General features: G+C 42.4%; 1 protein-coding gene across 1 annotated transcript; it reads right to left on the bottom strand.

The window, feature by feature from the left end:
- Nucleotides 1-12,381: 12,381 nt before the first annotated feature.
- Nucleotides 12,382-21,178, bottom strand: SULT6B1 (sulfotransferase family 6B member 1). The gene is given in 10 exon segments (XM_051783506.1): nt 12,382-12,810; nt 12,812-12,857; nt 13,765-13,921; nt 14,212-14,230; nt 14,232-14,304; nt 14,957-15,038; nt 15,040-15,087; nt 16,070-16,159; nt 16,408-16,520; nt 20,953-21,178. Coding segments are annotated over 10 exon segments (933 nt in total). The 3' UTR covers nt 12,382-12,731.
- Nucleotides 21,179-22,039: the final 861 nt, after the last annotated feature.

Here is a 22,039-nt window from a genome sequence, read left to right as displayed (position 1 = left end):
TCTGAACGGAAGAACCACCTGTATTTGACATAAGGAAGGAAAATTAGAATTCCATTAACTATAGAAACAAATATAACTATATCTGAATTGTTTTAGTACCGTATATCTGATCTTCATCTCAGCAAACTGTTAAAGGTTAGACTGAAAATTTAATCAGGATGAACGCTCTCCTAGGCCTTGTAAATTCCCTAAAACCTAGAGTAACCTGATCCTGTGTGTAACCACATAGGGGCAATTCCTGTATTTCTGAAGGACAGCAAAAGATATCATCTGAAGATAAACAACAGAAATAGAAGCTACTGTCACCATAAACATTAAGTCTCCTACAGTATTAAATCTCAACCAACAGAAAGAAAACACCAGTAAAAGATCTCAAGCAATTTCTCGATTAGATGTGCAGTCAGGTGATGGTTTGGTCCTAAATTTCAGCTACAATACACTATACTTTGTGTCTTTGCTATTCAGGGCCTTCAGTAAAAAGATCAGTATAAATCAAACTTATTTGATAAGCAGCTAATGCAGGGATGACCAAATGTAGGGTATATGTTTTTACTTTCCACTGTGGCATGTACATAAGCATGGAACACTTCATAGAAGGTGGATCTTGGAATTTTGTACAGCAGACTGGAGGAAAATATTGTAGAATAATCCAGTTGAAGAAGGATACAACTAATTCATTGCTCCTTTTTACTTACATTGTAGTTTCACCTAGAGGTCTGAGAAGAGAGCCAATGGCTGCTATGCCAAGCACTCCACTGTTGCAGATGGATGTGCCTCAGCCTGTGGAACTGGGTTCTTTCCCCCTCCATTAACCCTCATTAACATTCTGCGACAAAAGATGGTTGTACTAAAATACATGCTATTTTACTCAACATCTCCCTGTTTATCAGGTAAGAGAAGTTCTCAGCCTAGCAATACCCTGAACTGGCAGAGCGGCTCTTGACCAACTGGTGCCTGAATTTGAATCCTAACTAAAAACACACTTTATTAGAGTGAGCATGGTTAAAATTCTGGATCTGCATTTCTCAGGGGGTCATATTATCTAAAACAGGCCAACCCCAGATATAAATATATCTTTGTTTCAAGGCATTCAACATTTGGAGTCTCCCTAATTAGGGATCCAGAAGATTATATTTCAGGTACCATTAAATTACAGACAGATTATGCTTTTGAAAACTAATGGTATTACTTTGTTTTGCTAGCTTAACAATGTCTTGTGTGCAGGACATACACTATTTTAATGTGATATTGCAAGGAACAAGAGGCATTCCTCTGCAACAAATCCATGGCCTTCATCCTCCTGTGACAGCCATCATTGGACCAGGAGCAGCAGCAACCACTCCCATCCTGAACCCAAAAGAACAGCTGCAGCCATCAGGGACAAAGGAGCCCAGACCAAGGGTGAGAAGGAGAAAATGTAGTTTCAGCTTTAAATAGAGCAGTCTGTGCAACAATCTCTTAGAGGACTTTGGAGTTCAGGCACCTTAGAACATCCATTTATGGGAAAGGAATATTTTATCGCCATTTGAGATTGAGAAGAGTGGTGGATGAAGGATGAGGGAGACCATGACTAATGGACTTAACCCAACCAGCCTCATAATACAAACACTCTTATTATGTAGGGAGAACCCCCACGAGGCCTACAGAGGATCCTAATCTAAGCCTGTTCTCGCATGTTTTTCTAAATAGGGATTGATTTAAACAAGTGCTTTTTCTTAAAGCAGGAGCTTAACTAGTAGAAAAATCAATAGAAGCATTTATCAGAAAAAGACAAAAATCAGCTACTTTTGATTCTAAACAAACACTGTGGGAAAACTAGGTTCAGAGTGCATCCTTCTATGCAAGTGGAATTAGAATTTGGAAAGTTGTCTAATATAATTGGCTAATTCTTAGCACCAGTCTTTCAACATAAGCCTAAAATCCCCCTACAAGTAAAATGTTATCAAATTTATTAGTGGTTAAACAATGGGGGAAAAAAATCAGTAAACAGTGCTAAAGCTAACTGTTATTTAGCTGGTCAACAAACAGTAACTACAGCAGTTTCAGCTTTCTTTGGGGATTAATACAACTGATAATGAGAAGTTTACAAGAGTAATAATCCTGCACAAATTGGTTTTTAATGTACTTTTGTGTAAAAGTAATAGTAACTACGCTAGTACATGTGTGCCTTGAATACACATGCAGCCTTGGAACAACACACAGCTTAGGGTGAGAGGAACTCTTCTGTAGCATGAACAAACTGGTTATAAAATGCTGATAACCCTGACTTTTTTTTACTACATTTTTAACTCAGTGATACTCCACATGTGGTTCTCTTACCTGCTGCCTCCTTTTCCTCTTCTCCATCTTGCTACTCCCTTCAGTTATCCCTCCTGAAGTAATTGGCTTTAGGTCATTAACAAACCTTGGGCACCTGCAGGTTGCACCATTAGGCTCACTTCTTCAGCAGGCCTTCCCCTAGAGAATAAGAGGTAAACAGGATTTGTGCTGTTGAACAGATTCCCAAAAAAAAACAGTGGGGAAAAAAATGATACTTCAGAAGCTGAGAACTGTCTGATGTTCCCAGGGCTGTTGTATGCCAAGATTTCCATGTAACGCTAGCAAATCTTGGAGCTCCTTAATCTCTTCTCTCCAGAAGAGCTGCAGAGGCAGCACAGGCTAGAAATGATACTGCAAACTAGAGATTAACCCATTCTCTTTCTAGGCACCAATGGCAAAGTGCCATTAAAACCAAATAAACCACTTCTTCTCCTATATTTTCTGTGCTGCTTTAGGTGTGTCCACAGTGGCACAGAGCAGGTGGGACAAGGCAGTCATAAAAGCCATCTTGCCAGAATGGGTGTCTTCAGACAAGGATTAGGATACAGCATAGGCAAGTCACACCCAAGACTGAAAACTACAGGACAGTTGGACAAAGAAGTACAAGCAGAAGAGTGGGTTGTAACAAAATTTTTAGCAATCTTCAGCTACCTTTTCCCACTATTGTTCTGTCAAAAATTACTTTCTTTAAAATTGCTCCAGCCTCCTTTCTTTGCCATTTATTTCCCAGCAGTTCCTGTTCCTTGTCCTGAGACACACGGAAATGATGAAGACAGGGTAGTGCTCTCTTGTCCAGCAAATGTAGGACAGACAGGCAGAGGAGTCTGCCCAGATGAATATTACTCTGAGAGCTGAAATTTCCATTTGACCTGAGAATCATATTGTTTTCATGCCCATATGTCCATAATGTTTTCATTCTCCCATGCCAGATTCAGCAGATGAACATTTCCAAGCCTTCTTGAGGACCTCTGACCTCATGTGCCTGCCTGACATGCACCCATAGGATTGCTGTCCACTCCAGACACAGGAGCAGCAGCCATTTACATTCAAGAAATACAGCACAATGCAGGGTTCATCAATTAATGTACTATTGCAGAATGCAAGAGACCAGTAATTTCCTTCCTTCCTCTTCCCCAAGTTTAGCACCTCACCTCCTATCTCCCAATAGCATGTATGTTTGCCTAGTTAATGCCACAGTCCCTCAGTCTTAATTTTGATTGTGCAACAGCTTCAACAGGGGAGTGGCTGAAATCTCCTTATAAACCCAGGAGTCTACAACTCAGTTCTTCTGTTATATCTTGAGTTTGATCCCTCTGACTGCAGAAAGAACTAAAGTTAGGAGCCTGATCTCACCATAAGGTTGTCCCATAAACACAAGAAGGGAACACTGGCATCATTGCTTCAGTTAAACAGAGAGGGCCAGTCCCTCCTACTTTTTTGTTTTGCTGGGTGGGGAGGAGCAGAGAGGGGGAAGAATCACTGTCTAGCCCCAGGGTACCAAGACATTGAAATCCCTTGGGCATTTACCTGAAGGAACTCGAGCTGATATTTTAGGAAAAGCAGTGTCCTAGTTAGAGCAGATGGGACCAGTTCATCACTGTGTGGGTGTAATCCAAACTGTGTATTCTACACCCTCTGTCATTTCCTAGGAACTGTTAACAATAGACCATTTGCAGCAGCTGCCCAGAGCACACCTGACCCCTCAGGCTATAAGCTGGGTGTTAAAAAGCCTGTGAGATAGGAGGATATTCCTATTCCCACACCAATAACTCAGGTGTGATAACTCCCCTCCGGGGAGTCATTAGCACCTCCACACCCAGCCTGAGGGGTTATGTCTGCTAACAGGTGTGCTGGTTTAAAAGTTAACCAGCAGGGGGAATGAACCCAACTCAAAGGAGAGATTATAAGTCAGAATAACAATTTATTAAAATAATACAGTAAGTACAATAATACAAACAAACAATTGGTCTCAACCCACAAAAACCCAAATGTATAACCCAGTACCCTGGGGCCTGAACAAAGTGGTGTTCTGTTGATGGAAGGGTACGGACAGATTGCTCCAGGATCAATATGATCAGGCAAATGTCGGATTTATTAGGAGAAAGACAGATTATATAGTGCTCATGACGCTCAGCTTCTTGTTCACACAACATTGGTTACATAAGGAAAACATGCTCTGCTGTTCCCTGCTAATTGGACCACAACAGGTGGTCATAGGAGATGAGAAAACTTTATTCACCTCCCAAAACTCCTCCTTGGCATCTTGGCACAAGGCCTGCAGCCATATTAGTGGCGCAGCATTTTTTACTATCAGCACCCAGCCATGCCAGGGGAGAAATCACAGAAATGCAACATTTCTGTCCTGTTCACACAATTTCTGTCCTGCGACAGTGTTCCTTGGGCCCCACTTGAGTCCAAAGTAAAGGGAGAGGGGAAGAACCTGCTGGTGGGAGAGCTGCTGCAGTCTGGCCAGAACTGGTGATCGCAGTCCAGTGGTGGTCTAAGTCTGGTTGAGAGCGATGAGATGCAGCCTTCCTCTGGATGCCACGAGTGGGTTTTCCAAAAATGTTCCAAAACTCCAAGATTATATATCCTCCAGTTCAGGCAGGAATGTTCAGTGCTCCCCTCAGGGCGGGGAGTTCCACAAAGGGTGTGAGGACAGAAACATCCTCCTATCTCACAGGCCTCTTAACACCTAGTTTATAGCCTGAGGAGTCAGGCTCTATGGGCAGAGGGTGCGAATAGTCTATTGACAACAATAGTCTAGTTTCTGGGAAATGATATGGAAGGCTATAGAATACAGTTTTGGGTTACACCCACCATGATGAACTGATCTCAGCTGTCCTAACTAGGACAACAGGTCACCAAGGATTCCAAAAATATCTCACAACTCACAATCACCCATTGTGGAACTCCCCACCCTGGGAGAGGTACTGGCATTCCCACTCCAACCTGAGTGTATATAATCTTGGGGTCTTGGGACTTCTAGTACCACTCGTCAGATCTAGAGGAGGATCAGAACCTCGACTGGACTGCAACCACCACTCTCGACCAGACTGTGACCAGCGCTCACCAACAGGTTTTCCTCCCCTTTTTCTTTGGACTCAGGAGGACCATGTGGGGCTCAGCACAGGGGCCAACGAACACCATTCTGTTCATGCCCCAGGGTGCTGGGTTATACGTCTGAGTTTTGTGGGTTAAAATGTGAACTCCAGTATGTTTCTTGTATCCTATAACCACTGACAGTACCTAGCTGCTGATGGCTTCATTCTCAAACCAATTGCCTTGAGAGAAGTGATGAAATTACATACAACTGAAGAGACTTCACTGTCCCTCAGGATTTTTCCTGTAATTTGACATCTTTCTCCTGTAATGGTGCAAAAATACACTGAGTTTTTTCTTTTTAATCTGCACAGAGAAATGGGTTGTCGCAATACAAATAGTAATGTGACATTTGCAGGATAGGATCATGCCATGTTTTGCTGAAGGGCATTTTGATAGGTCTTTTCATATATTTGACCAAACCTGGTAATCAAACAGATAGAACAAAACAAATACTTACTGACTAAACCAATGCCAGCACCTCAGCAATCTGACTGTGTTCCCATGGCACAAAAAAAAGAGCACAATATGCATTCCCTTCTGTTCCCCTCAACAGAAAGGAACTTGGAGCATTTTCCAGTATACATGGGAGTGCACTTAAAGGATTAAAATCAGTCCCAATAGACCGATGCCATGACAGCATCTGATTATAAGGAGAGCATTTATCTGAAAACAGAATGTGGCACATAATTTCTGATAATATTTATAGTCCACAGAAGATAAAAATAAGGTTTTTGTTTGGCTGTGAGAATCCCCAACATCCAGCTATGCTCTCTTGAAGTAAACATAGGTCTAAACTTTCTCCTCAACCTCAAATTAACTCCTAATTACAGCATTAATTGTATGACGTTCTTATGCAAAAACTTGAAAAAGATGGCTCCAAAGACATCAAGCATATATCCTCATAAGATGGTTTACTCATATTTAAGGGGCAAAAAAAAAAATCAATTTTACTGAATATATGGCCAATTATTCACAGCATCAGAATTAACATAATTAAAATTATAATGGATTTCTTCAAAAGGGGACTGGCATAGTAATTACACAAGGCATTCTAAATGGGAAAAAAAGCCAACTGCAAATTTCAGATGTTATTTCATGTAAATACTGTTGCTATAGTGTTCTGAAGAATTCCATTGTAAGCTGAATTGTCCATTTCTGCTGCTATGAATAATTGCATAGCCATTTATTTCTAATAACCTACTATTTATGTGCAATTTCTTTTGTCCTTTTAAATGCTATGAAGCCATTTAGAGAAACCACCTACATGACAACTTACCAATTATCCTTATAAAACATTGCAACTTTGGATAAGTTACATACAAAATTAAATGCCAACTAACTATTGTGTTCATATAAGTTAGCAAAAGTCTGTGAACCCCAGCAATGTAATATTTCATTTATTTCTAAACAACTATTTCTAAAAGGAGGTGATTTATATAAAATCACTCCAGAACACAATCAAATTGCACTCAGTTTTACCATTAAAAATATTAGTGGGTGCAGGTATCAATATTTAAACAACAACCACCATTTTTCAGACCATCCCCAAAACAAACTCATTCGCTGCTTTACTGTGGCAGTGCACCAATATTGAGCTGCTTACTCACGTGTCTAGCAGTATGCCCATGAGCAGCTTCATGGTGCCGTGGATTTACCCACCCTGTTCACCTCGAGATACACTAACCTTTCAAACTTTGGCTTAGAGTTGGCAAGTTGGATTACTCAAGCCGATTGCATCCATGCTGTGGGACTCTGCTTTCATCTGGGTCATCCTGCTGAGCATCAGTGTCATTCAGAGAGGCTGTGCTCAGGCTCTCAATCAGCATACAGGTATGGGTCCCACCACTTCCAGCCATACTACTGCCATATCCCTCGTGCCTGGGCAGAGTGAGGCAGCCCATGGTTGCCAACAGCAGAGCAGAAGAGCTACACTACCTGGTATCTCTGCCACCTTTACACTGTAGGCCCCAAGAATGCCAGGATATCAGGATGTCAGGATCCCCTTGTCACACATTCCTTGCCAGACAGTGTGAGGAGACCAAAGAATTAATTTTTCACAGTCAATGAGAACTTTAGTCAATCTGGGCTTTTGGTGAAAACAGAAGCAATGTGGAAAGACTGTGATAGCACTGAAAAGTAGCAAGGAGAAGACAGATGTGGTGTACATCCTCCAGAGCTCAGAGAATAATGCACAAGCTTGTCAGTGAAAGCCAATGCACTCTCCCCATCCCACGAGTCTGTCAGGATAACTTCCTTGGGTAGGGCCATAACTACAGCACCCCAGAGTAAACACACAAGAGCTACCTGCTATGCAGAGCCACTAACCAAAGATCTAAACAAACCATGCACATCCTCTGACAGCCCCCTCAGAGAGACCAACTTGAGAACAGCCAATCTACAAACCAAGCAACCCATGCTGGCAAGTTGATGTTCCCCAGGTGATGTCCTCCATACAGTGAATGAGGAGAATTAGAGCATCACAGAACAAAGCTCACTGTGCCCTGCACACTGAATGGGAGTGGCAGAGGGAAGGCAGACGCCATAGCAGCTAACTGCTAGAAAAATCTGCAGAATGTAGCACATCTGAAAACCCACCTTCCCCCTCTCCAGAGCTGGAATGCAGAGCCTGAAAGCACTTCTTTGGCATTCACCTCTCCCTTCAGCCTCCAGTAATTAGTATGTGCTCTGCCTCCAAAACAGCCCCTCTGGCAGATGATTTGTGGGACTATTTTAAATAAACACATCTCATTTTATCTATGCAAATCTTTTCTTAGATCCTTTTTTGTCAATGTCTATACCATCTTTCCAAGGCACAGCACACAAGTAGCCCAGGGACTATGTTAGTTAATAAACTTGGCCTGTGGTTCTTGCTAATGTGAGTCCTGGGGACTGCAGTAATCATGACTACGCAGCTCCCAGGCTGGAGCTGACTCCTGCCTGGCTAGCTTGGAGCTTCTTCATGTCTACATGCAAACTACACAGCAAACATTCAATGTATTTCTTTTCAAGCTCCTTTCCTCTCTTTAAGTTCACCATAAAATTGCTGTAGTATCCCAGCAGCCCCCATGCCTGGGACACCATTCCTGGCATTGCCTCAGGGGACAGCAGGGCAGCTGTGGGGTACAGTGGGACCTACAGGGAGTGACGTGCTGCCATGAGTGGGTTACAGAGGCAGTGAGCAGGATTTGGTCCTTGAAGCCAATGCATCTTGAAACAAGACTTCATGGACATTGATATGAGTGTAAATGTAATCCATGTGCCAGTACATAAGAGTGGCTCAATTTGCCCAAAGAGATCTTGGCCTAAGTTTTGGCTTTTTATTTTTGGCTTCTTACTTTTAATTTATTCTGTACTTATGTTCATTCTATTGCAATGAGATGATGTATTTGGTTTGATTCCAGCTGAACTGCTCCTTACTCAATGAACATGATTTGCCATATTCCCTCCTTTGATACAACTTCCTTGGTGCATCAGCATGTACCTCTGCTTCTGAAAGACTGCAGCATAGCTGTACCCAAGCTAACACTGTATTATCTCTTTCTTTTACCCTCAGTGACTTTGATTTACTTATGGACTTTTTCCTTCAGAAACAAACTCAGGCCACTTCTGCTATTTTTATTCTGGAGAGTCTGTCATGCCAGCAGACAGCCTTATATTTACAGCAGTTAATAATGATACTTATTCTACTGCATTACATAGTTGTCTTTCTATATTAATGCATTTTTCATCTCTTTTGGTGCCCTTGGGCTTCCGGAACCCATTTCATTTGTGGATAAAGCACTTGTATGGCCTCAATCGTAAACCATTCAAAACATCCACAGTGAAAAATACAACATGAGAGAGCCCTGGAGGGCTTGTCCTCCACTGCCCAGAAACTGTGAAATCACCCATGTATAAAATACACACTCTGCCTCTTGCGCTTCAGATTGCTGATTTTAAATGACAACAGTCAGGGCACGGGGGCTGGAAAGGCATAAAATGGCCTGCAAAAGCAATTAAGTGCCACAGAGACATTTGGATTTGATAACCACAGAAGATTGTTTACTGCCCTGTTTAGTCCTGACCATGAATACTCTGCTCCAGGTACATCAGGAGTCTGAGCAATCCCCAGCACTCTGACACATTTGTTGCTCTGCTGAGACACTGCAGCACACGCACACTTCCCAGTGGCACCACTGTGGAGGAGGCTTTCCTGAGGCTTTCTGCTCCAAATTATAATCTCCAGTCATATGGGGAACATACTCATCAAACAAATACAACCTTCAGAGCAGAGCTGATCTCCATCCTGTACCCACTTGTTTTGTGTGCTCCCATTCTTCCACATTCTCCCATACCATGTTTTTTTTCTCTCTGGTAAGACCACAGCCAGGCTTTACTGCTAGAAAATCCTCATGAGTTCAGGATTCAGACAGCATGGAGGACCTACCACACTTACCACCACTTTGCAACCACTGCTCACCCCAGGAAGGCTGGCACCCTCGGTCACCGGGAGGGGAACTAACTCCCTACTGCGTTTGTCCCAGGTCCGAGAGCTAAGGTGTACTTTTCAGACATAGAATAATAACTCTGGACAGGCCAAGAGAGTGGGAGAGCCCCAGGCCAGTGGGCTGTGGCAGCCATGGAGCTTTCCCACTGCCCCACTGCTCCTGAGGTGAGGCGAGAGGGGTTTTCCCGCTGCTCCCTCCCCCAGGCATGGTGAGGGCCCTGGCATGACACCACAAGACATCCACACCTGATATTGGAGGGATGGAGGTGCAGGGAAGCCCAGCCTACACTGCTGCTCCTTCAATCCCCGTTAATGCCCCATCCTTGTGAGGCAGGGCTGCCCTGTGTAACTGGGTGACTATTCAGTGGCACCTGTCAGAGGCAGCATCCACTGGGCCATGCCCAAACTCCCCCAGGCATGGGCAGACCAGACCCCAGGGCCTCCCCCATTCACTGGCACGAGGTCTCACCACATCTGCAGAACTTGTTTCCATCACTGTCTGTGAGAAACAAAATCAGAAAGACAAAATCAGAAATACAAAAGATTTTTGGTTGTTTGTTGGTTTGAGTTTTTAAAACATTTATTGGGACATATGTTTAATGCCTAAGATTATCTAGTATTTCTTTTTTTCCTCTGCATATATATACATTGCCTTGGATATAACAGAAATACACAATAATGAAACTATGACTTATTTACCTGCTGGGGGAATGCTAATGAGTGTTCTAGTAATGAAAACGCCTTCACTAGTTTGTAAAATGCAAAACAGCAGGGAACTCACTGGAGACCCCACAAGCATATGTCAATAAACTTATATTATTCACAAGTACACAAGCCTCCCAAGACATCAGTTTCCCAGCCTCTTTTCATTTTCTGACTGTTCCTGACTGTCTCACGTTTTGAGCAAAGTCAAAGACTAATTTTCTGTCTTCCTCAAGCCTCTAAAGTTTTTGCAGAAGCCAAATAATCATATGAAAATTGTTCTACTCAGATGCAAACTGAATATTTTATTGGGTAATTCTTCATAGTATCCAATCTACATCTATTACAAAGTGCAATAGCAGTACAGAACAATTGTATCTATGACCATAAACATCTGAACATAAATGACATTTTAAGAGAGTGCTCTATCAATGCACTCAGACACAGCACTGATACAGTGTGCTCTCATTCATAATGGTGCTGTTCTGTTTCTCTCCTTTGCATCAATCCTGACATTAACATCTGTAACAATCACTAACCAGTCTCATTTCAACACTTCTAGTGTACACTGCCAAGCTCTGCAGTGTGCTACAAGTAAAACAGAAGGTGCTAATTCCCACCAAAGGTGATCATTCAGCCAAAATTCAGATCAGTGTTAGGACTTTAACAAAAAAAGACACATTAGAATACAAGTCTGGGCATCTGTTGACATAAAAAGATTATTAAGAAAATTAAAAGGTAATGTGCCAGGAAAGACAGAAAAACAAGATTTTGTAGAGACTTAAATAAAAAATGACAAGATGTTCCAAACTATGAACTGAAGTTAAGCTGTTTAATCATTCCCATCACTGGCAAACTTTTAGAAGGGGATTCTCATCAGCAGTGAATGGCTGAGAGTTTGTTGTGTTTACCATCAGCTAACAAAGTGTGCAGCAGAAGGTCTCACAGAGTCCATTTTTATCAACACCTCAAGTACCCAACACTTGAGTTTTCAGCCTGTCTAAGGCATATTTTTTACCCAATATATCTGTAACAAACAGTCCTTCTGCCAAGTCACCTACCAGAAGCAATTATTTATGAAAGAGAATCTGACAAACTATGAGAAGGAAGACTGTAACCTTCTCTGCTGGTTAAATTAGTAACTGTGTGTCCATTACACACATATTCTTTCTCTGAGTACTTTTTCCCTTGTATTCCTAATTTTTGGAGATAAAGAAATGACTCTGGTGGTGAAAACAACCAGCTGCCAAAGACTGGTGTTTAACCAGCGTCCCAAGGGAAAGCTTCAGCCTAAAAGGGCAGAGACCACTCAGTGTTAAACTGTCTTGTGCACACTGGTCTCCTGGGTTCACCAAAGGACAGTCATTCTGTTTCGGACTGTGACACTTCAAAGCTCCCAGACAGACATCCAGGAAAAATCCACATCCTAGCTATGAGATCATATGGACTACAGTTAGGCTTAAAGTAACCCAAGCAAAAACAGGTAAACCCAGACAACCCAGGAAAAGGCTCCATTTCCAGTGACCTCACACTATCAGAGGAAAGAAAAATAATATTGCTGAAATGGGGAGAAAATTTTCACCACTGAGTTCCTTTACCTTTCTCTTACATTTGTCAGCACACAGAAAGTAGCAAAAGACAACTACAAAACTTTCTGAAATTTCATTTTACACTATGAACTTAGAATTTAAAATTATATATGAATCCTACGAACTTAAAAATTAAGAATCAAAATGATACTTCATGATTGTTTTAAAAAATCCCTTGGATATTCATTTCCAACATACAGAACACATTTCCAGTGATTTCAGCATGTTTAATTACCACATATATATTTCACACAGCATTCTACTGGGTAACAAGAAATTAAAGCTAAAAATCAGTGTTAAAAACAAGGGAGGCCAAAGAGCTACAAGTCATTTAAGAGAACCCAGTGACCTCAGTGATACTAACTGCACAGGCAAGGATTGCTTTCTTGAGTTAGGCCAGCAGAAATAGGTTTGCATATTGCAAATATATTCAAAATTTTTAAATCAGATATTGTCCTGGTTTCTGTTTTGAAACAGAAGTGAATGAAAAGCAGCCTGAACATTAGTGGGGTTTTTTATGTAAAGGAGGTTCAGGCCTTACAATAGCCATCATATTTATACTTCACTCCCAGCTTAATTCCTTCTAAGCACACTTAGAATTTGGCATCCTTCTTCAGCTTCTTCAGTGAAAAGAATCTTCCAGTCTCCAAAAACACCTGGAAAATGAAGACAAGTAAATTATTACCCTTGACTCTAAGGACCAAAAAGTATAATCTCAAACAAAAGACTAACTTTTCTCTCTTATTATCATACTTAGGGATAATCCATTTTTTTAAAATTTTTTTCCTGTTAGAAAAAAATATCTGACCCAAGAATACACTCATATGTTTGCCTTATGTTTGGTGTCCTCAACAGCATGTAAACATAAGGCGACCACAGGAAGCTACTGTTCTGCCTTCATAAGTTTGACATGCGCTTTGCACAGCTGCAGAAGACTATAAAAGGTGACCAGCAGCTGTGAAACCAATCCAGAAAGTTCAAAGATGGGGCTTTTAACTTCAAAAGCCTTGTGAGCTGCAATCAGACACTGCCCTAAACTGCAGTTTACCTCTAATCCAGATTTTGGAGAGCCCACAGTCGAAGGTTGTCTGAGATTCTATCCTGATCCATGGCTAAAAGACACAGATCACTCTGTGCAGTGTGTGGATTCCACGTGTTGATTGTGCAATCAATACATGATAAGCAATCACAAGTGTTATTTAGAAAACCCAAGAAAAATCTGTGGAGGCATCCTGTAGACCAAGTGCCAGGCTATCCCCAGTACTCACAGAAGCCAAAATAAAATTATTCTTTGTTTTAGTTGGTGCTTAGTGCACACCTTGACTAAAGGGTTTGCTACTTGTAGGGCACTTATGCTAATCATATTATACAGGGCTTTACTGAATGACATAGGCCCTTGTGATGAAATAAGTGAGAGGTTCCTGAAGTACAATCAGTGTTTCTTAAACAACACCTAGCCTTGAAAATTATACATAAAGATTAACCATCTATTGATCCAAATTCCTGTCTGCCCAAGATAAAGATCTACCATTCACCACTCTGGCAAAATACAAACGAATTTACCTTGGCAAAAAAGAATCAAGCCAACGGCATCAGAAATCTCCCGAGCCTTAACTCTCACTGCCTGCAAAGTGTCCCTTTCTGCAATGGCCTGGACCTGTTCAGTTATTGGGGAGAATCCAAAGAATTCAGCTATCTGCTTTACACTGGCAGTCAGGTTCTGAAAGTAATACAGTGAAAATGGGACATGCAATATTCTTCCCCTAAAAAAGGGGGTTACCCACTTGGGATGTGCATTGTCATCATCTACAGACAATATAAATTTTCCTTCACTGGATGTTTTCCATGTTGCATTGGAGCACTCCTTTTGTATAGCCAAACTCAACCTGTTGCTAAAATCAACTTGATTTTGCTCTTTCAGAAACCCATGCCATTTCCTCTTCATTTCAGCAGATTTCAAGGAATGGATTCAGATGTGTTTTGCCTGTCAGCACACAGCATCTGCTTTACCTGTTTCAGGTCTTCATATTATGACCATAGTATTCTCATCCTCAATGTGTTTGTTCCAGGTGACTCCATGATCAAAACAGGATCCCCAGCCAACTGTAAAGAAGAGAAAAAAACATCAGTGTGACCTTCTTTTCATACCTTTTTCTCTCTGACTGACAAATTGCCTTCTGTTGCCTGTCAGTACAGACAAACAGAACAGCCTGTCCTTTCCATGGTACACTGTACTGTGTAACAGAGTGACAGAGACTTCCTCTGAACTTCTGTAGGTAAATGGTTTCCACACATAAATATGAATCTCACCATGTGCTTCCCTTCTGTTACTATGTTGTCATGCAACCATCTCCTTAAAGACAAAGCCTGACATCAGTCTAAATCTAAAATTTGAGTTGCTAATGAAGTTTTTGGCCTCATGTTCAGAAAGAGTAAACACAGTAAACTGCCATTTCATTAACACTTCAGATCTATGACATTTTTTCCACCACTAAATGTCAGAATGTTGACCCAACGCCATTGTCCAGCTGCCATGCAACTCCCTCACCCTTGCCTGGAAGAGCAAAATACCCAGAAGCAAAGCATCTTTTGGACATTCTCCCCCTTCTGGCATTCAGCTGCCTCCTTTATCATGACATATGACCATCAGTAAACTAATTACAGCACAGCTGTTTTCCCACTGGTCCCATCTACATGCTTTTTAAATATTTTTTTCTGTTGCTTTTGCAGCTACAATCAGTAACTGTAACAATACCATTCTCTTTCACTAATCCTGAGAAGAACTCATTCCAGGAGCTGTAACTGGGGATGTTTGTCACATTGTTGTGGAAATGGCAAAATGAAAGAAACAGCTGTATCTTTAGAGTTTTGAAACAACACTACTATCTGGAATAGGAGAAAAGTCAACAATTTTAGATCACTTATTTACCCTGGCAACCAAAATGAGAGTATAACCAAACATTCTGCAACCAATAACATACTGGGGGCTATAAAATATTTTATTAGTTAAGACATGGAGAACAAAATTATAACATAATTATAATAAAGACCTTGTTATCACTTCTAAGGTTTGCCTATGTCATAAAAAGAAGTAACTGGAAATACTGTAATATTGTCCTTGAATACTATCCCATAACTAAGACCTGGCAAATAGTAAGGAGCCATTTGCCAACCCCCTGCTAGGAAAAGCTCCTTTGGAAAACCACAGCTGTTACAATCATCTCTGATTTTTTCAAAGTATGGCATTAGGGTTCTTGAAATCTTTAAGAGACCGTAGTCCTCAGAGAAGCGTAAACACTTCTGAAAACACGTTAAACACATTAAATATTTTTGTTAGACATGTTTTAGTTTTTCCTGCCTCATCCAGGAAAAAATACCAATAATACATGGAAAAAACCTCCCTCCCTTAATCAATTATTTCCTTCATCTGTGGTGCATCTTGTAAGTGCTATGTATCTGCCACTATTCAGTGACCGAGTATCAGAAATACTGAGTTTTAACCACGTGACTCTTTGCAAGGAGACAGCCAATGTCCCTGAGATACTGCTGCCACATTCATTCCCACCACAGTCATGCACAGAAAAGAGTAGCATAAAAAAGAAAATCATGACACCCCATCAATTTCAGAGCACTGCAACAGCTCTACATCTGCCCTTGCTTATGTTAACTACAGCACTCCTATGGCTACTGTAAATGGTAGGGGTGCAAAGACAGCCCAGGCATCAACAGACTGCCACTGTCTTCAAGTAGCTTTCCCCCAGTGCCACCAGCTTGGGTGCAAGAAAACGACATGGCCCAAAAATTACTCTTGCACACTGGTGCTGTGAGAGAGATGAGGCTTGTTCTTGGAAAAAGAAAAAAAGCCCACCTTAGCTTTGTTCTTGAAAATAGACTTGGGGAGGCAATAATAATTCAGATGTGTTACCAAAATCCTTGGAGATGGAATCTATTTCATCTTCTTTAGAATTAATCAGAACCATAAGTGGGAACAGGTTTATTACACAGGTGCGGCAATGATTTGTGAGAGTCGCCTGTGTGAAACAGCCCCTAATCAAAAGGCATTAGTCATCCAAGATTATCTTTTTTCTCCTCTGAGGAGAAATATCTTTACTTGCTGCATGACTTCATTTTAATAACTTGTGTGTGGGAGTGCAGGAAAGAGAAAACAACAGATTTTTAGAGGTTCGACAGTTTCTTTTCACTAACCTGATATTTGCCTGGATCTCCATATTCAATAAACTGTAGTTCTGCACTTACAGGCATACTCTGAATAGTTGTAAATATTAAATCACTTAAAATCTGGATAAGCCATTTCACGCCTGCACCAAGAAACCCAAAGAACAAAATAAAACATATCAGAGGTTTATATAAGATCTCAGAGCCTCCTAATTATGTGGTTTAATTCAGCATAATACTCATTGGATGACAAATAACACTAAAGCACTCAAATGATTCTAAACAAAATAATGTTTTCCACTAACAAGATCCTTGACAGTTTCTTAACTGTGACCTTCCTGGCTCACTAATAGTTAGTATTTGGAAAGCACTGGGGGCAGAACTGATTCAACAACGCACTTTACATTTTTTTCATATATTCATAAAAACAATCAGTGACAGACGATAAAGGGAGCTTTCCTGTCTTTTACAGAGAGAAACATGGGAAGGTTCTGGGTAGGAAAAGGAAGGAATGAGCAAGAAGCTTCACCCCCTCTGCTGAGGGAAGTGTTTGCCTCTCTCTGTTGCCCTGGGTCAAGGACAAAACGGTGTCACCTATTTGATGGCACTACCGGTGCTTGTCCTCAGTTGTGCCTGTGACTGTCTCCATAAAGCACATGCCAGAACAAGTGCTAGAAGAGCTTTTACCCATAGGACACCCGCATCCTCCCCACCCCTCACCCTTTGGAAGGGATCTTGCAGTAAATTCTCCCCCATACCCCATCCCACTCCAGTCTAAGCCTGTGGCCAGCTCCTGGAGCTGTGCCATGGAGTCAGCTTCCCCAAGGTTTCCATGAAGTACATTTGCCCCACTGATGCTATGATGATTGCTGGCAGGACAGAGCAAGGGAACAGTGTGTTCACCTTGACACGCAGCACCTTCCCTGTGTCCTTGTGGGCTTCCCATGGAGCTCACCAAGATGGAGCTGTGGAGCTGCTACTGCCTCCTGTGGGGAATCCCCTGTGAACACAGCTGCCAGATGCACTAATATGGAACACACAGTGCAAGCAGCTTTAACCTCATGCTTTCAGTGGAAAGTTATTCCCAGGCAGAAATAAATTCCACCCTATCTTACATAAAGTGCCTCAGGATGCTTGGATGGAAGCAGCAGATAGATGTCATTTATACAGTAATGTATATACAATGTGTACACATAATAATACATATATCACATTTATAAACCACCCAATATCATATTTATATATGATATTGTATGATGCATATCATTTAAATCACTCTCCCATTTATGTACAGAGACAAAATCACTGAGTTTCCAAATCTGTGCCCACATCTGCCCAGATGTGCACAAAAACAAATTTTATTTTAATGACAAGCTACAACTGATAAACCTAAATTTCCTAATCTCTAAATCCTCTTACTGGTTTCTCAACCATGTGATCCATCTCTCACAAGTTCTGACTCCTAGAGCTCCACCGTCCTTCACCCCTACCTCATAAATAGTTATTTGCATCAGTTTTCCTCTCTACTACACACACCTGAGCTGGGGGAAACCTTTAAAATAATGAGACATTACCGTAATTTAACCTTCATAATACTTAATCAGTAAAATGAACGAGGGCAATAGTAAAGCTTTAAGAAAAAAGCTTTTGAATGGGCTCTATGTGAGTGGCTCTACGAACATCAGCCACATTCATGCTGCCAAAGAGTTCGAGCCCTGCACAGAAAACACCCATGAAGCTGGTAGAGGAAGCCAGACTCCAGGCTCCCAGGTTCAAGAGGGAAAGAGAACTGCAGAGACATTTTTATTTACTGCCTGGTGACACTATGGCTTGGTGAGTCTGAGTGTCACATCAAGGGGCAAGAAGGAGCCCAGAAATTTCTGGTTTCAGACTGGGGCAGGTAATCTTTCCCTTTCATTCTTTACCCTTTTGTCTTGCCCTTTTTCCCTACAATTTGCAAGCTATAGGAAATTAGGGCAAGAAATCTATTTAGCACAGTTTGAAAATATAAAAGCAAATATCCAAATGGGAGAAAAATCAAAAATATTTACCTGCAGATTGTAACTACGCTGCACTGCACAAATGTATAATTTTCTCTCCTTCCTGCTTTCCTATTTCTTCTGTGAGACCTCTCATACAGGCTTTTCTACCAGGGCCTGCCAGGTAAGAAGGTGCTGTATTCCTCAGAAAACCAGGGAGTTGTGTACTCCTTTTCCTACTGAATAACCAGCAGTGGTCTTTGGTAAAATTTCCCCCTGCTAACCTACCACAAACTGGCCAATATTAACAGTGTGAGATCTCTTTCTTTATCTGCTGCTTCCTCTCCCTGAGTGCAAGAGGTTTACTGAATTACTGAACCAGAGGCAATCAGCATCATGTCTGAAGTCTGTGAGAAATAAAAGCCAGTGCCAATATACGACAAATGACCTTTCAGGTCTTTATAGGGTCCAGCAGAAGTCTGGTCCCAAGCCCAAAGGAATTATGGACTCCTTAAAATAAAGATGTACATTTCACATTTTGCGCCAGCTCCCTCCTTTTTTATTTGCCCATGCAATGAATTCCTTTCCTAGGTCCATATTTTCTCCAACAACCCTAGGCTTCTGATGCTTGGGTTGATCCTGTCCACTTAAAATCCTCAGAGTAGGAATTACTTTACTAAGAAATCCCTCAGAGTGAAAGCAATACCTGCAAGCTCAGACACCAGGGAAAATAGACTTGGAAAATGAATCACCCTGTAAGAATGAGCAGCAAAAATATTATATCTTATCTTACAAAGCATTAAAGGGGGGGGGAAGCATCTTACAAAGAAAATAAAGTCCCTATTAAGAAAAATCTGAAGAGCTTTTTTTTTGGCAATACATTCAGTCCCATAATATGAGTTAAGAGCAATACGAATACTAAAAAACAATGAAAACAAAACTATAAAACAGAAAGAACACTACTGAGAGGGAAAGAATGCTGCCATTTGAGGTTCTGAATACCTCTCTATGGGAGCTTGTCTGCACTAATGCCCTTTTTCATGGTAAAAACAATTAAATATTGAGATCTTGTATGGCACTGGCGTTTTTTTCACATCTCCATGATAAAATTAGGATCCCTTTTTACAGCTGTGAGCCTGATGCATCTCACTGTGCCTTCACCTGGAAGAAAACACACGAACAGACCAGTGCTGGCTCCCAGAAGGATCTGAGCTGCTCCTCCACCAGCTGGTGATGCAGAAGTGCAGTGCTACCGTGCAGGGCTGCTCCCTCACCCAACTGGGGCACCTGCTCAGGACCCTCAACATGGAGCAACAAGACCTGGCCCAGCCCCTTTGCTGTGTTGCCTGCTCATGTGTTGCCTAAAACAGCGAGGTGAGGACAGAGGGTACCCCCGGGCAGCAGGGAAAGGCGGTGGTGAGTGGGACCTGCTGCCAGCAGCCAGAACATTGTCCCAAAATAGGTTCTTTCACCCAGTGTGCAAGAGGCCAATTCACATGAAGAGTCGAGGTATTTTATTTATTTACAGTTCTGTGCAGAAAGGGGTGCTGGGTGACAGAACCTGCACAACCACCATCAAAACTTTTGACTATTTATACATTTTAGCAAACAAAGGCATTAATGTTCATTGGCTAGAAGTTACCTAGTTCTCTTATTAATCAGTATCCTATCATCTATTGATTAATGATTCTCTCACTTCTCATACTAATTAGTCCACATTGATCTGAGATCATTGAAAGATGTTGAACCCTAAACCTTAACATGGTAATTCTATCAACAAATAATTAGTCTTTCTAACACCTGGGTGTTACAAATTGTGGAATATGCAAAATATTCTTAAGAAAGGATGTTTCTGATGTTTGATCTTCATATACTTTCAAGCCTAATAAACAAGAAGGGAGATTCAACCCATGAAACAGAGAGCAGCTAACAAGCAAGTTTTAAGTGATGTCCATGTGTTCAAAAAACAAATCACCTGTTGGTAGAATTGCCTTGTTAAAGTTTGGGGCTTGACATGCTTCAGTGATCTCAGACCCCAAAGCTCGGGAAGAAGCACGTACCACTGATAAAGGACACAAAGAACACAGAATTTACAGGCCACGACATTTGGCAGAATGAGGAAAAGGCAAGATGAGGAAAAATCTAATAAAGACCACTCAGCAACTGTGCTGATATTGCTCCAACTGGGTAAAAGGTAATTCCAGCAGGGGCAGATTGTGACCATCATCTCATGGACCACTGATCCAAGAAACCCACCAACCCAGAAGAGAAAGACTGAGCATGTAGGTTAGTTAGTGTGGGAAGCAACAGAATCATTAACAAGTGGAAGACAGAATACTAGTTCATAACAGAACTACGTAACCTGCAGCCAATGTACGCTAATTCCTTTGTTTGCTTAAATTTATAAATAGTGAAAAGCTTTGATAGTCAGTGTGCTTGATTTATGAAATACTACCGGAGCACCTGGGCTTGTGCAACTCTGACATAAATAATCAATGTCTCTCTCGAGTGTGTAATTATTGCCTTTTTCACTCTGGGTAACGAATCCAATTTTTGTGGACAACATGGACATCGCTTAGAGGTTGTTAGCTGCTACCTGCTTTACGAACTAAATCTACTTTCTTTTTGATTAAGCCTGAAAGTATACGAAGGTCAAACATCAGGGGACATCCGTCCTGCCTTAAGAGAATTTTTACATATCCCGCATTTCCCGCCCCCGCAGCCCCTCGGCGGCCATGTCGCGGCCGGGCGGGCGGGAGGTGGGGGCGGCGCCTGAGCGGCGCTACCGGGGGCGGCGGCGGAAGGCGCTGAGCCCGGGCCATGGCGCGGCGCGTCGTGAAGGGGCTGCTGCTGCTGGAGGCGGCGGGGCTGCTCGGCGCCCTCCTGCTCTACCGCGCCATGGACCGCAGCCAAGGTGCGGCGGGGCGGGCGGGGGTCGCACCCCCGGGGCGGGGAGGGGGAGGCGGGCAGGGGAGGCTCCTCCACGCGGCGGCCGCCGCGGGAGCAACCGCGCACCGCCCGGGCTTTTTAAGGAAAACCTACCGGTCTGGGCTCAGGAGTCCGGCTCGTGTGAGTGCAGGTGCACAGGAGTGGCTCGCTGGGCGGACCCCTGAGGCCAGGTCTTGAAGAACCAGCAGCGATTTTAGTTTTTACAAAACCAAGCCCGCGGGGAATCCTTTGGGGGGCAGCACGCGACCGCACCAGGAGCAAAGCCGAATCCTCCTCTTCCTTACAGTAACAGCAGGGACTCATTTAAGGACTTAAAAAGGACAGAGGCCGTCCGCAAATGAGGCAGGAGTTGATTGGTCCTGCTTCGGGCATTCGGTGTTGAGCCCATGAAGGGACGGCCTGCCTGTGTCTGGGTCTCCGGGATTTGACATTTCCCAGGCTGAGGACAGACCCGGCTGGCACGAGGCAGCCAGCATTGTCTTCCAGATTATTTAGCTTCAGTCCCTCAAGTCTCTCAGACTCACACCCCCATGCCTAGGGAGCACAGAAATAAGCCAAGCACCAGCTTAATTACTGCAAGGATCTTTGCTCTGCAGAGCAATGGCCTTATTTTGCATTCAGGGCTCTGGAGGGTGCAGCAGTACCTTGACAGACTTGTGTCCCTGCAGTAAAAGAGTGCCTGTCCTGCTGCCAAAAGGCAGCTGGTGCTTTGGCCAGGCAGGTAAGAGTCCACC

Source organism: Manacus candei, unplaced genomic scaffold (genome assembly GCF_025592945.1).
Source record: "Manacus candei isolate 608988 ecotype Guabito, Panama unplaced genomic scaffold, ASM2559294v1 h1tg000017l, whole genome shotgun sequence".
Lineage (NCBI taxonomy): Eukaryota > Metazoa > Chordata > Aves > Passeriformes > Pipridae > Manacus > Manacus candei.
Note: the sequence above shows the minus strand (reverse complement) of the source record. Positions and strands in the feature narration are given on the sequence as shown.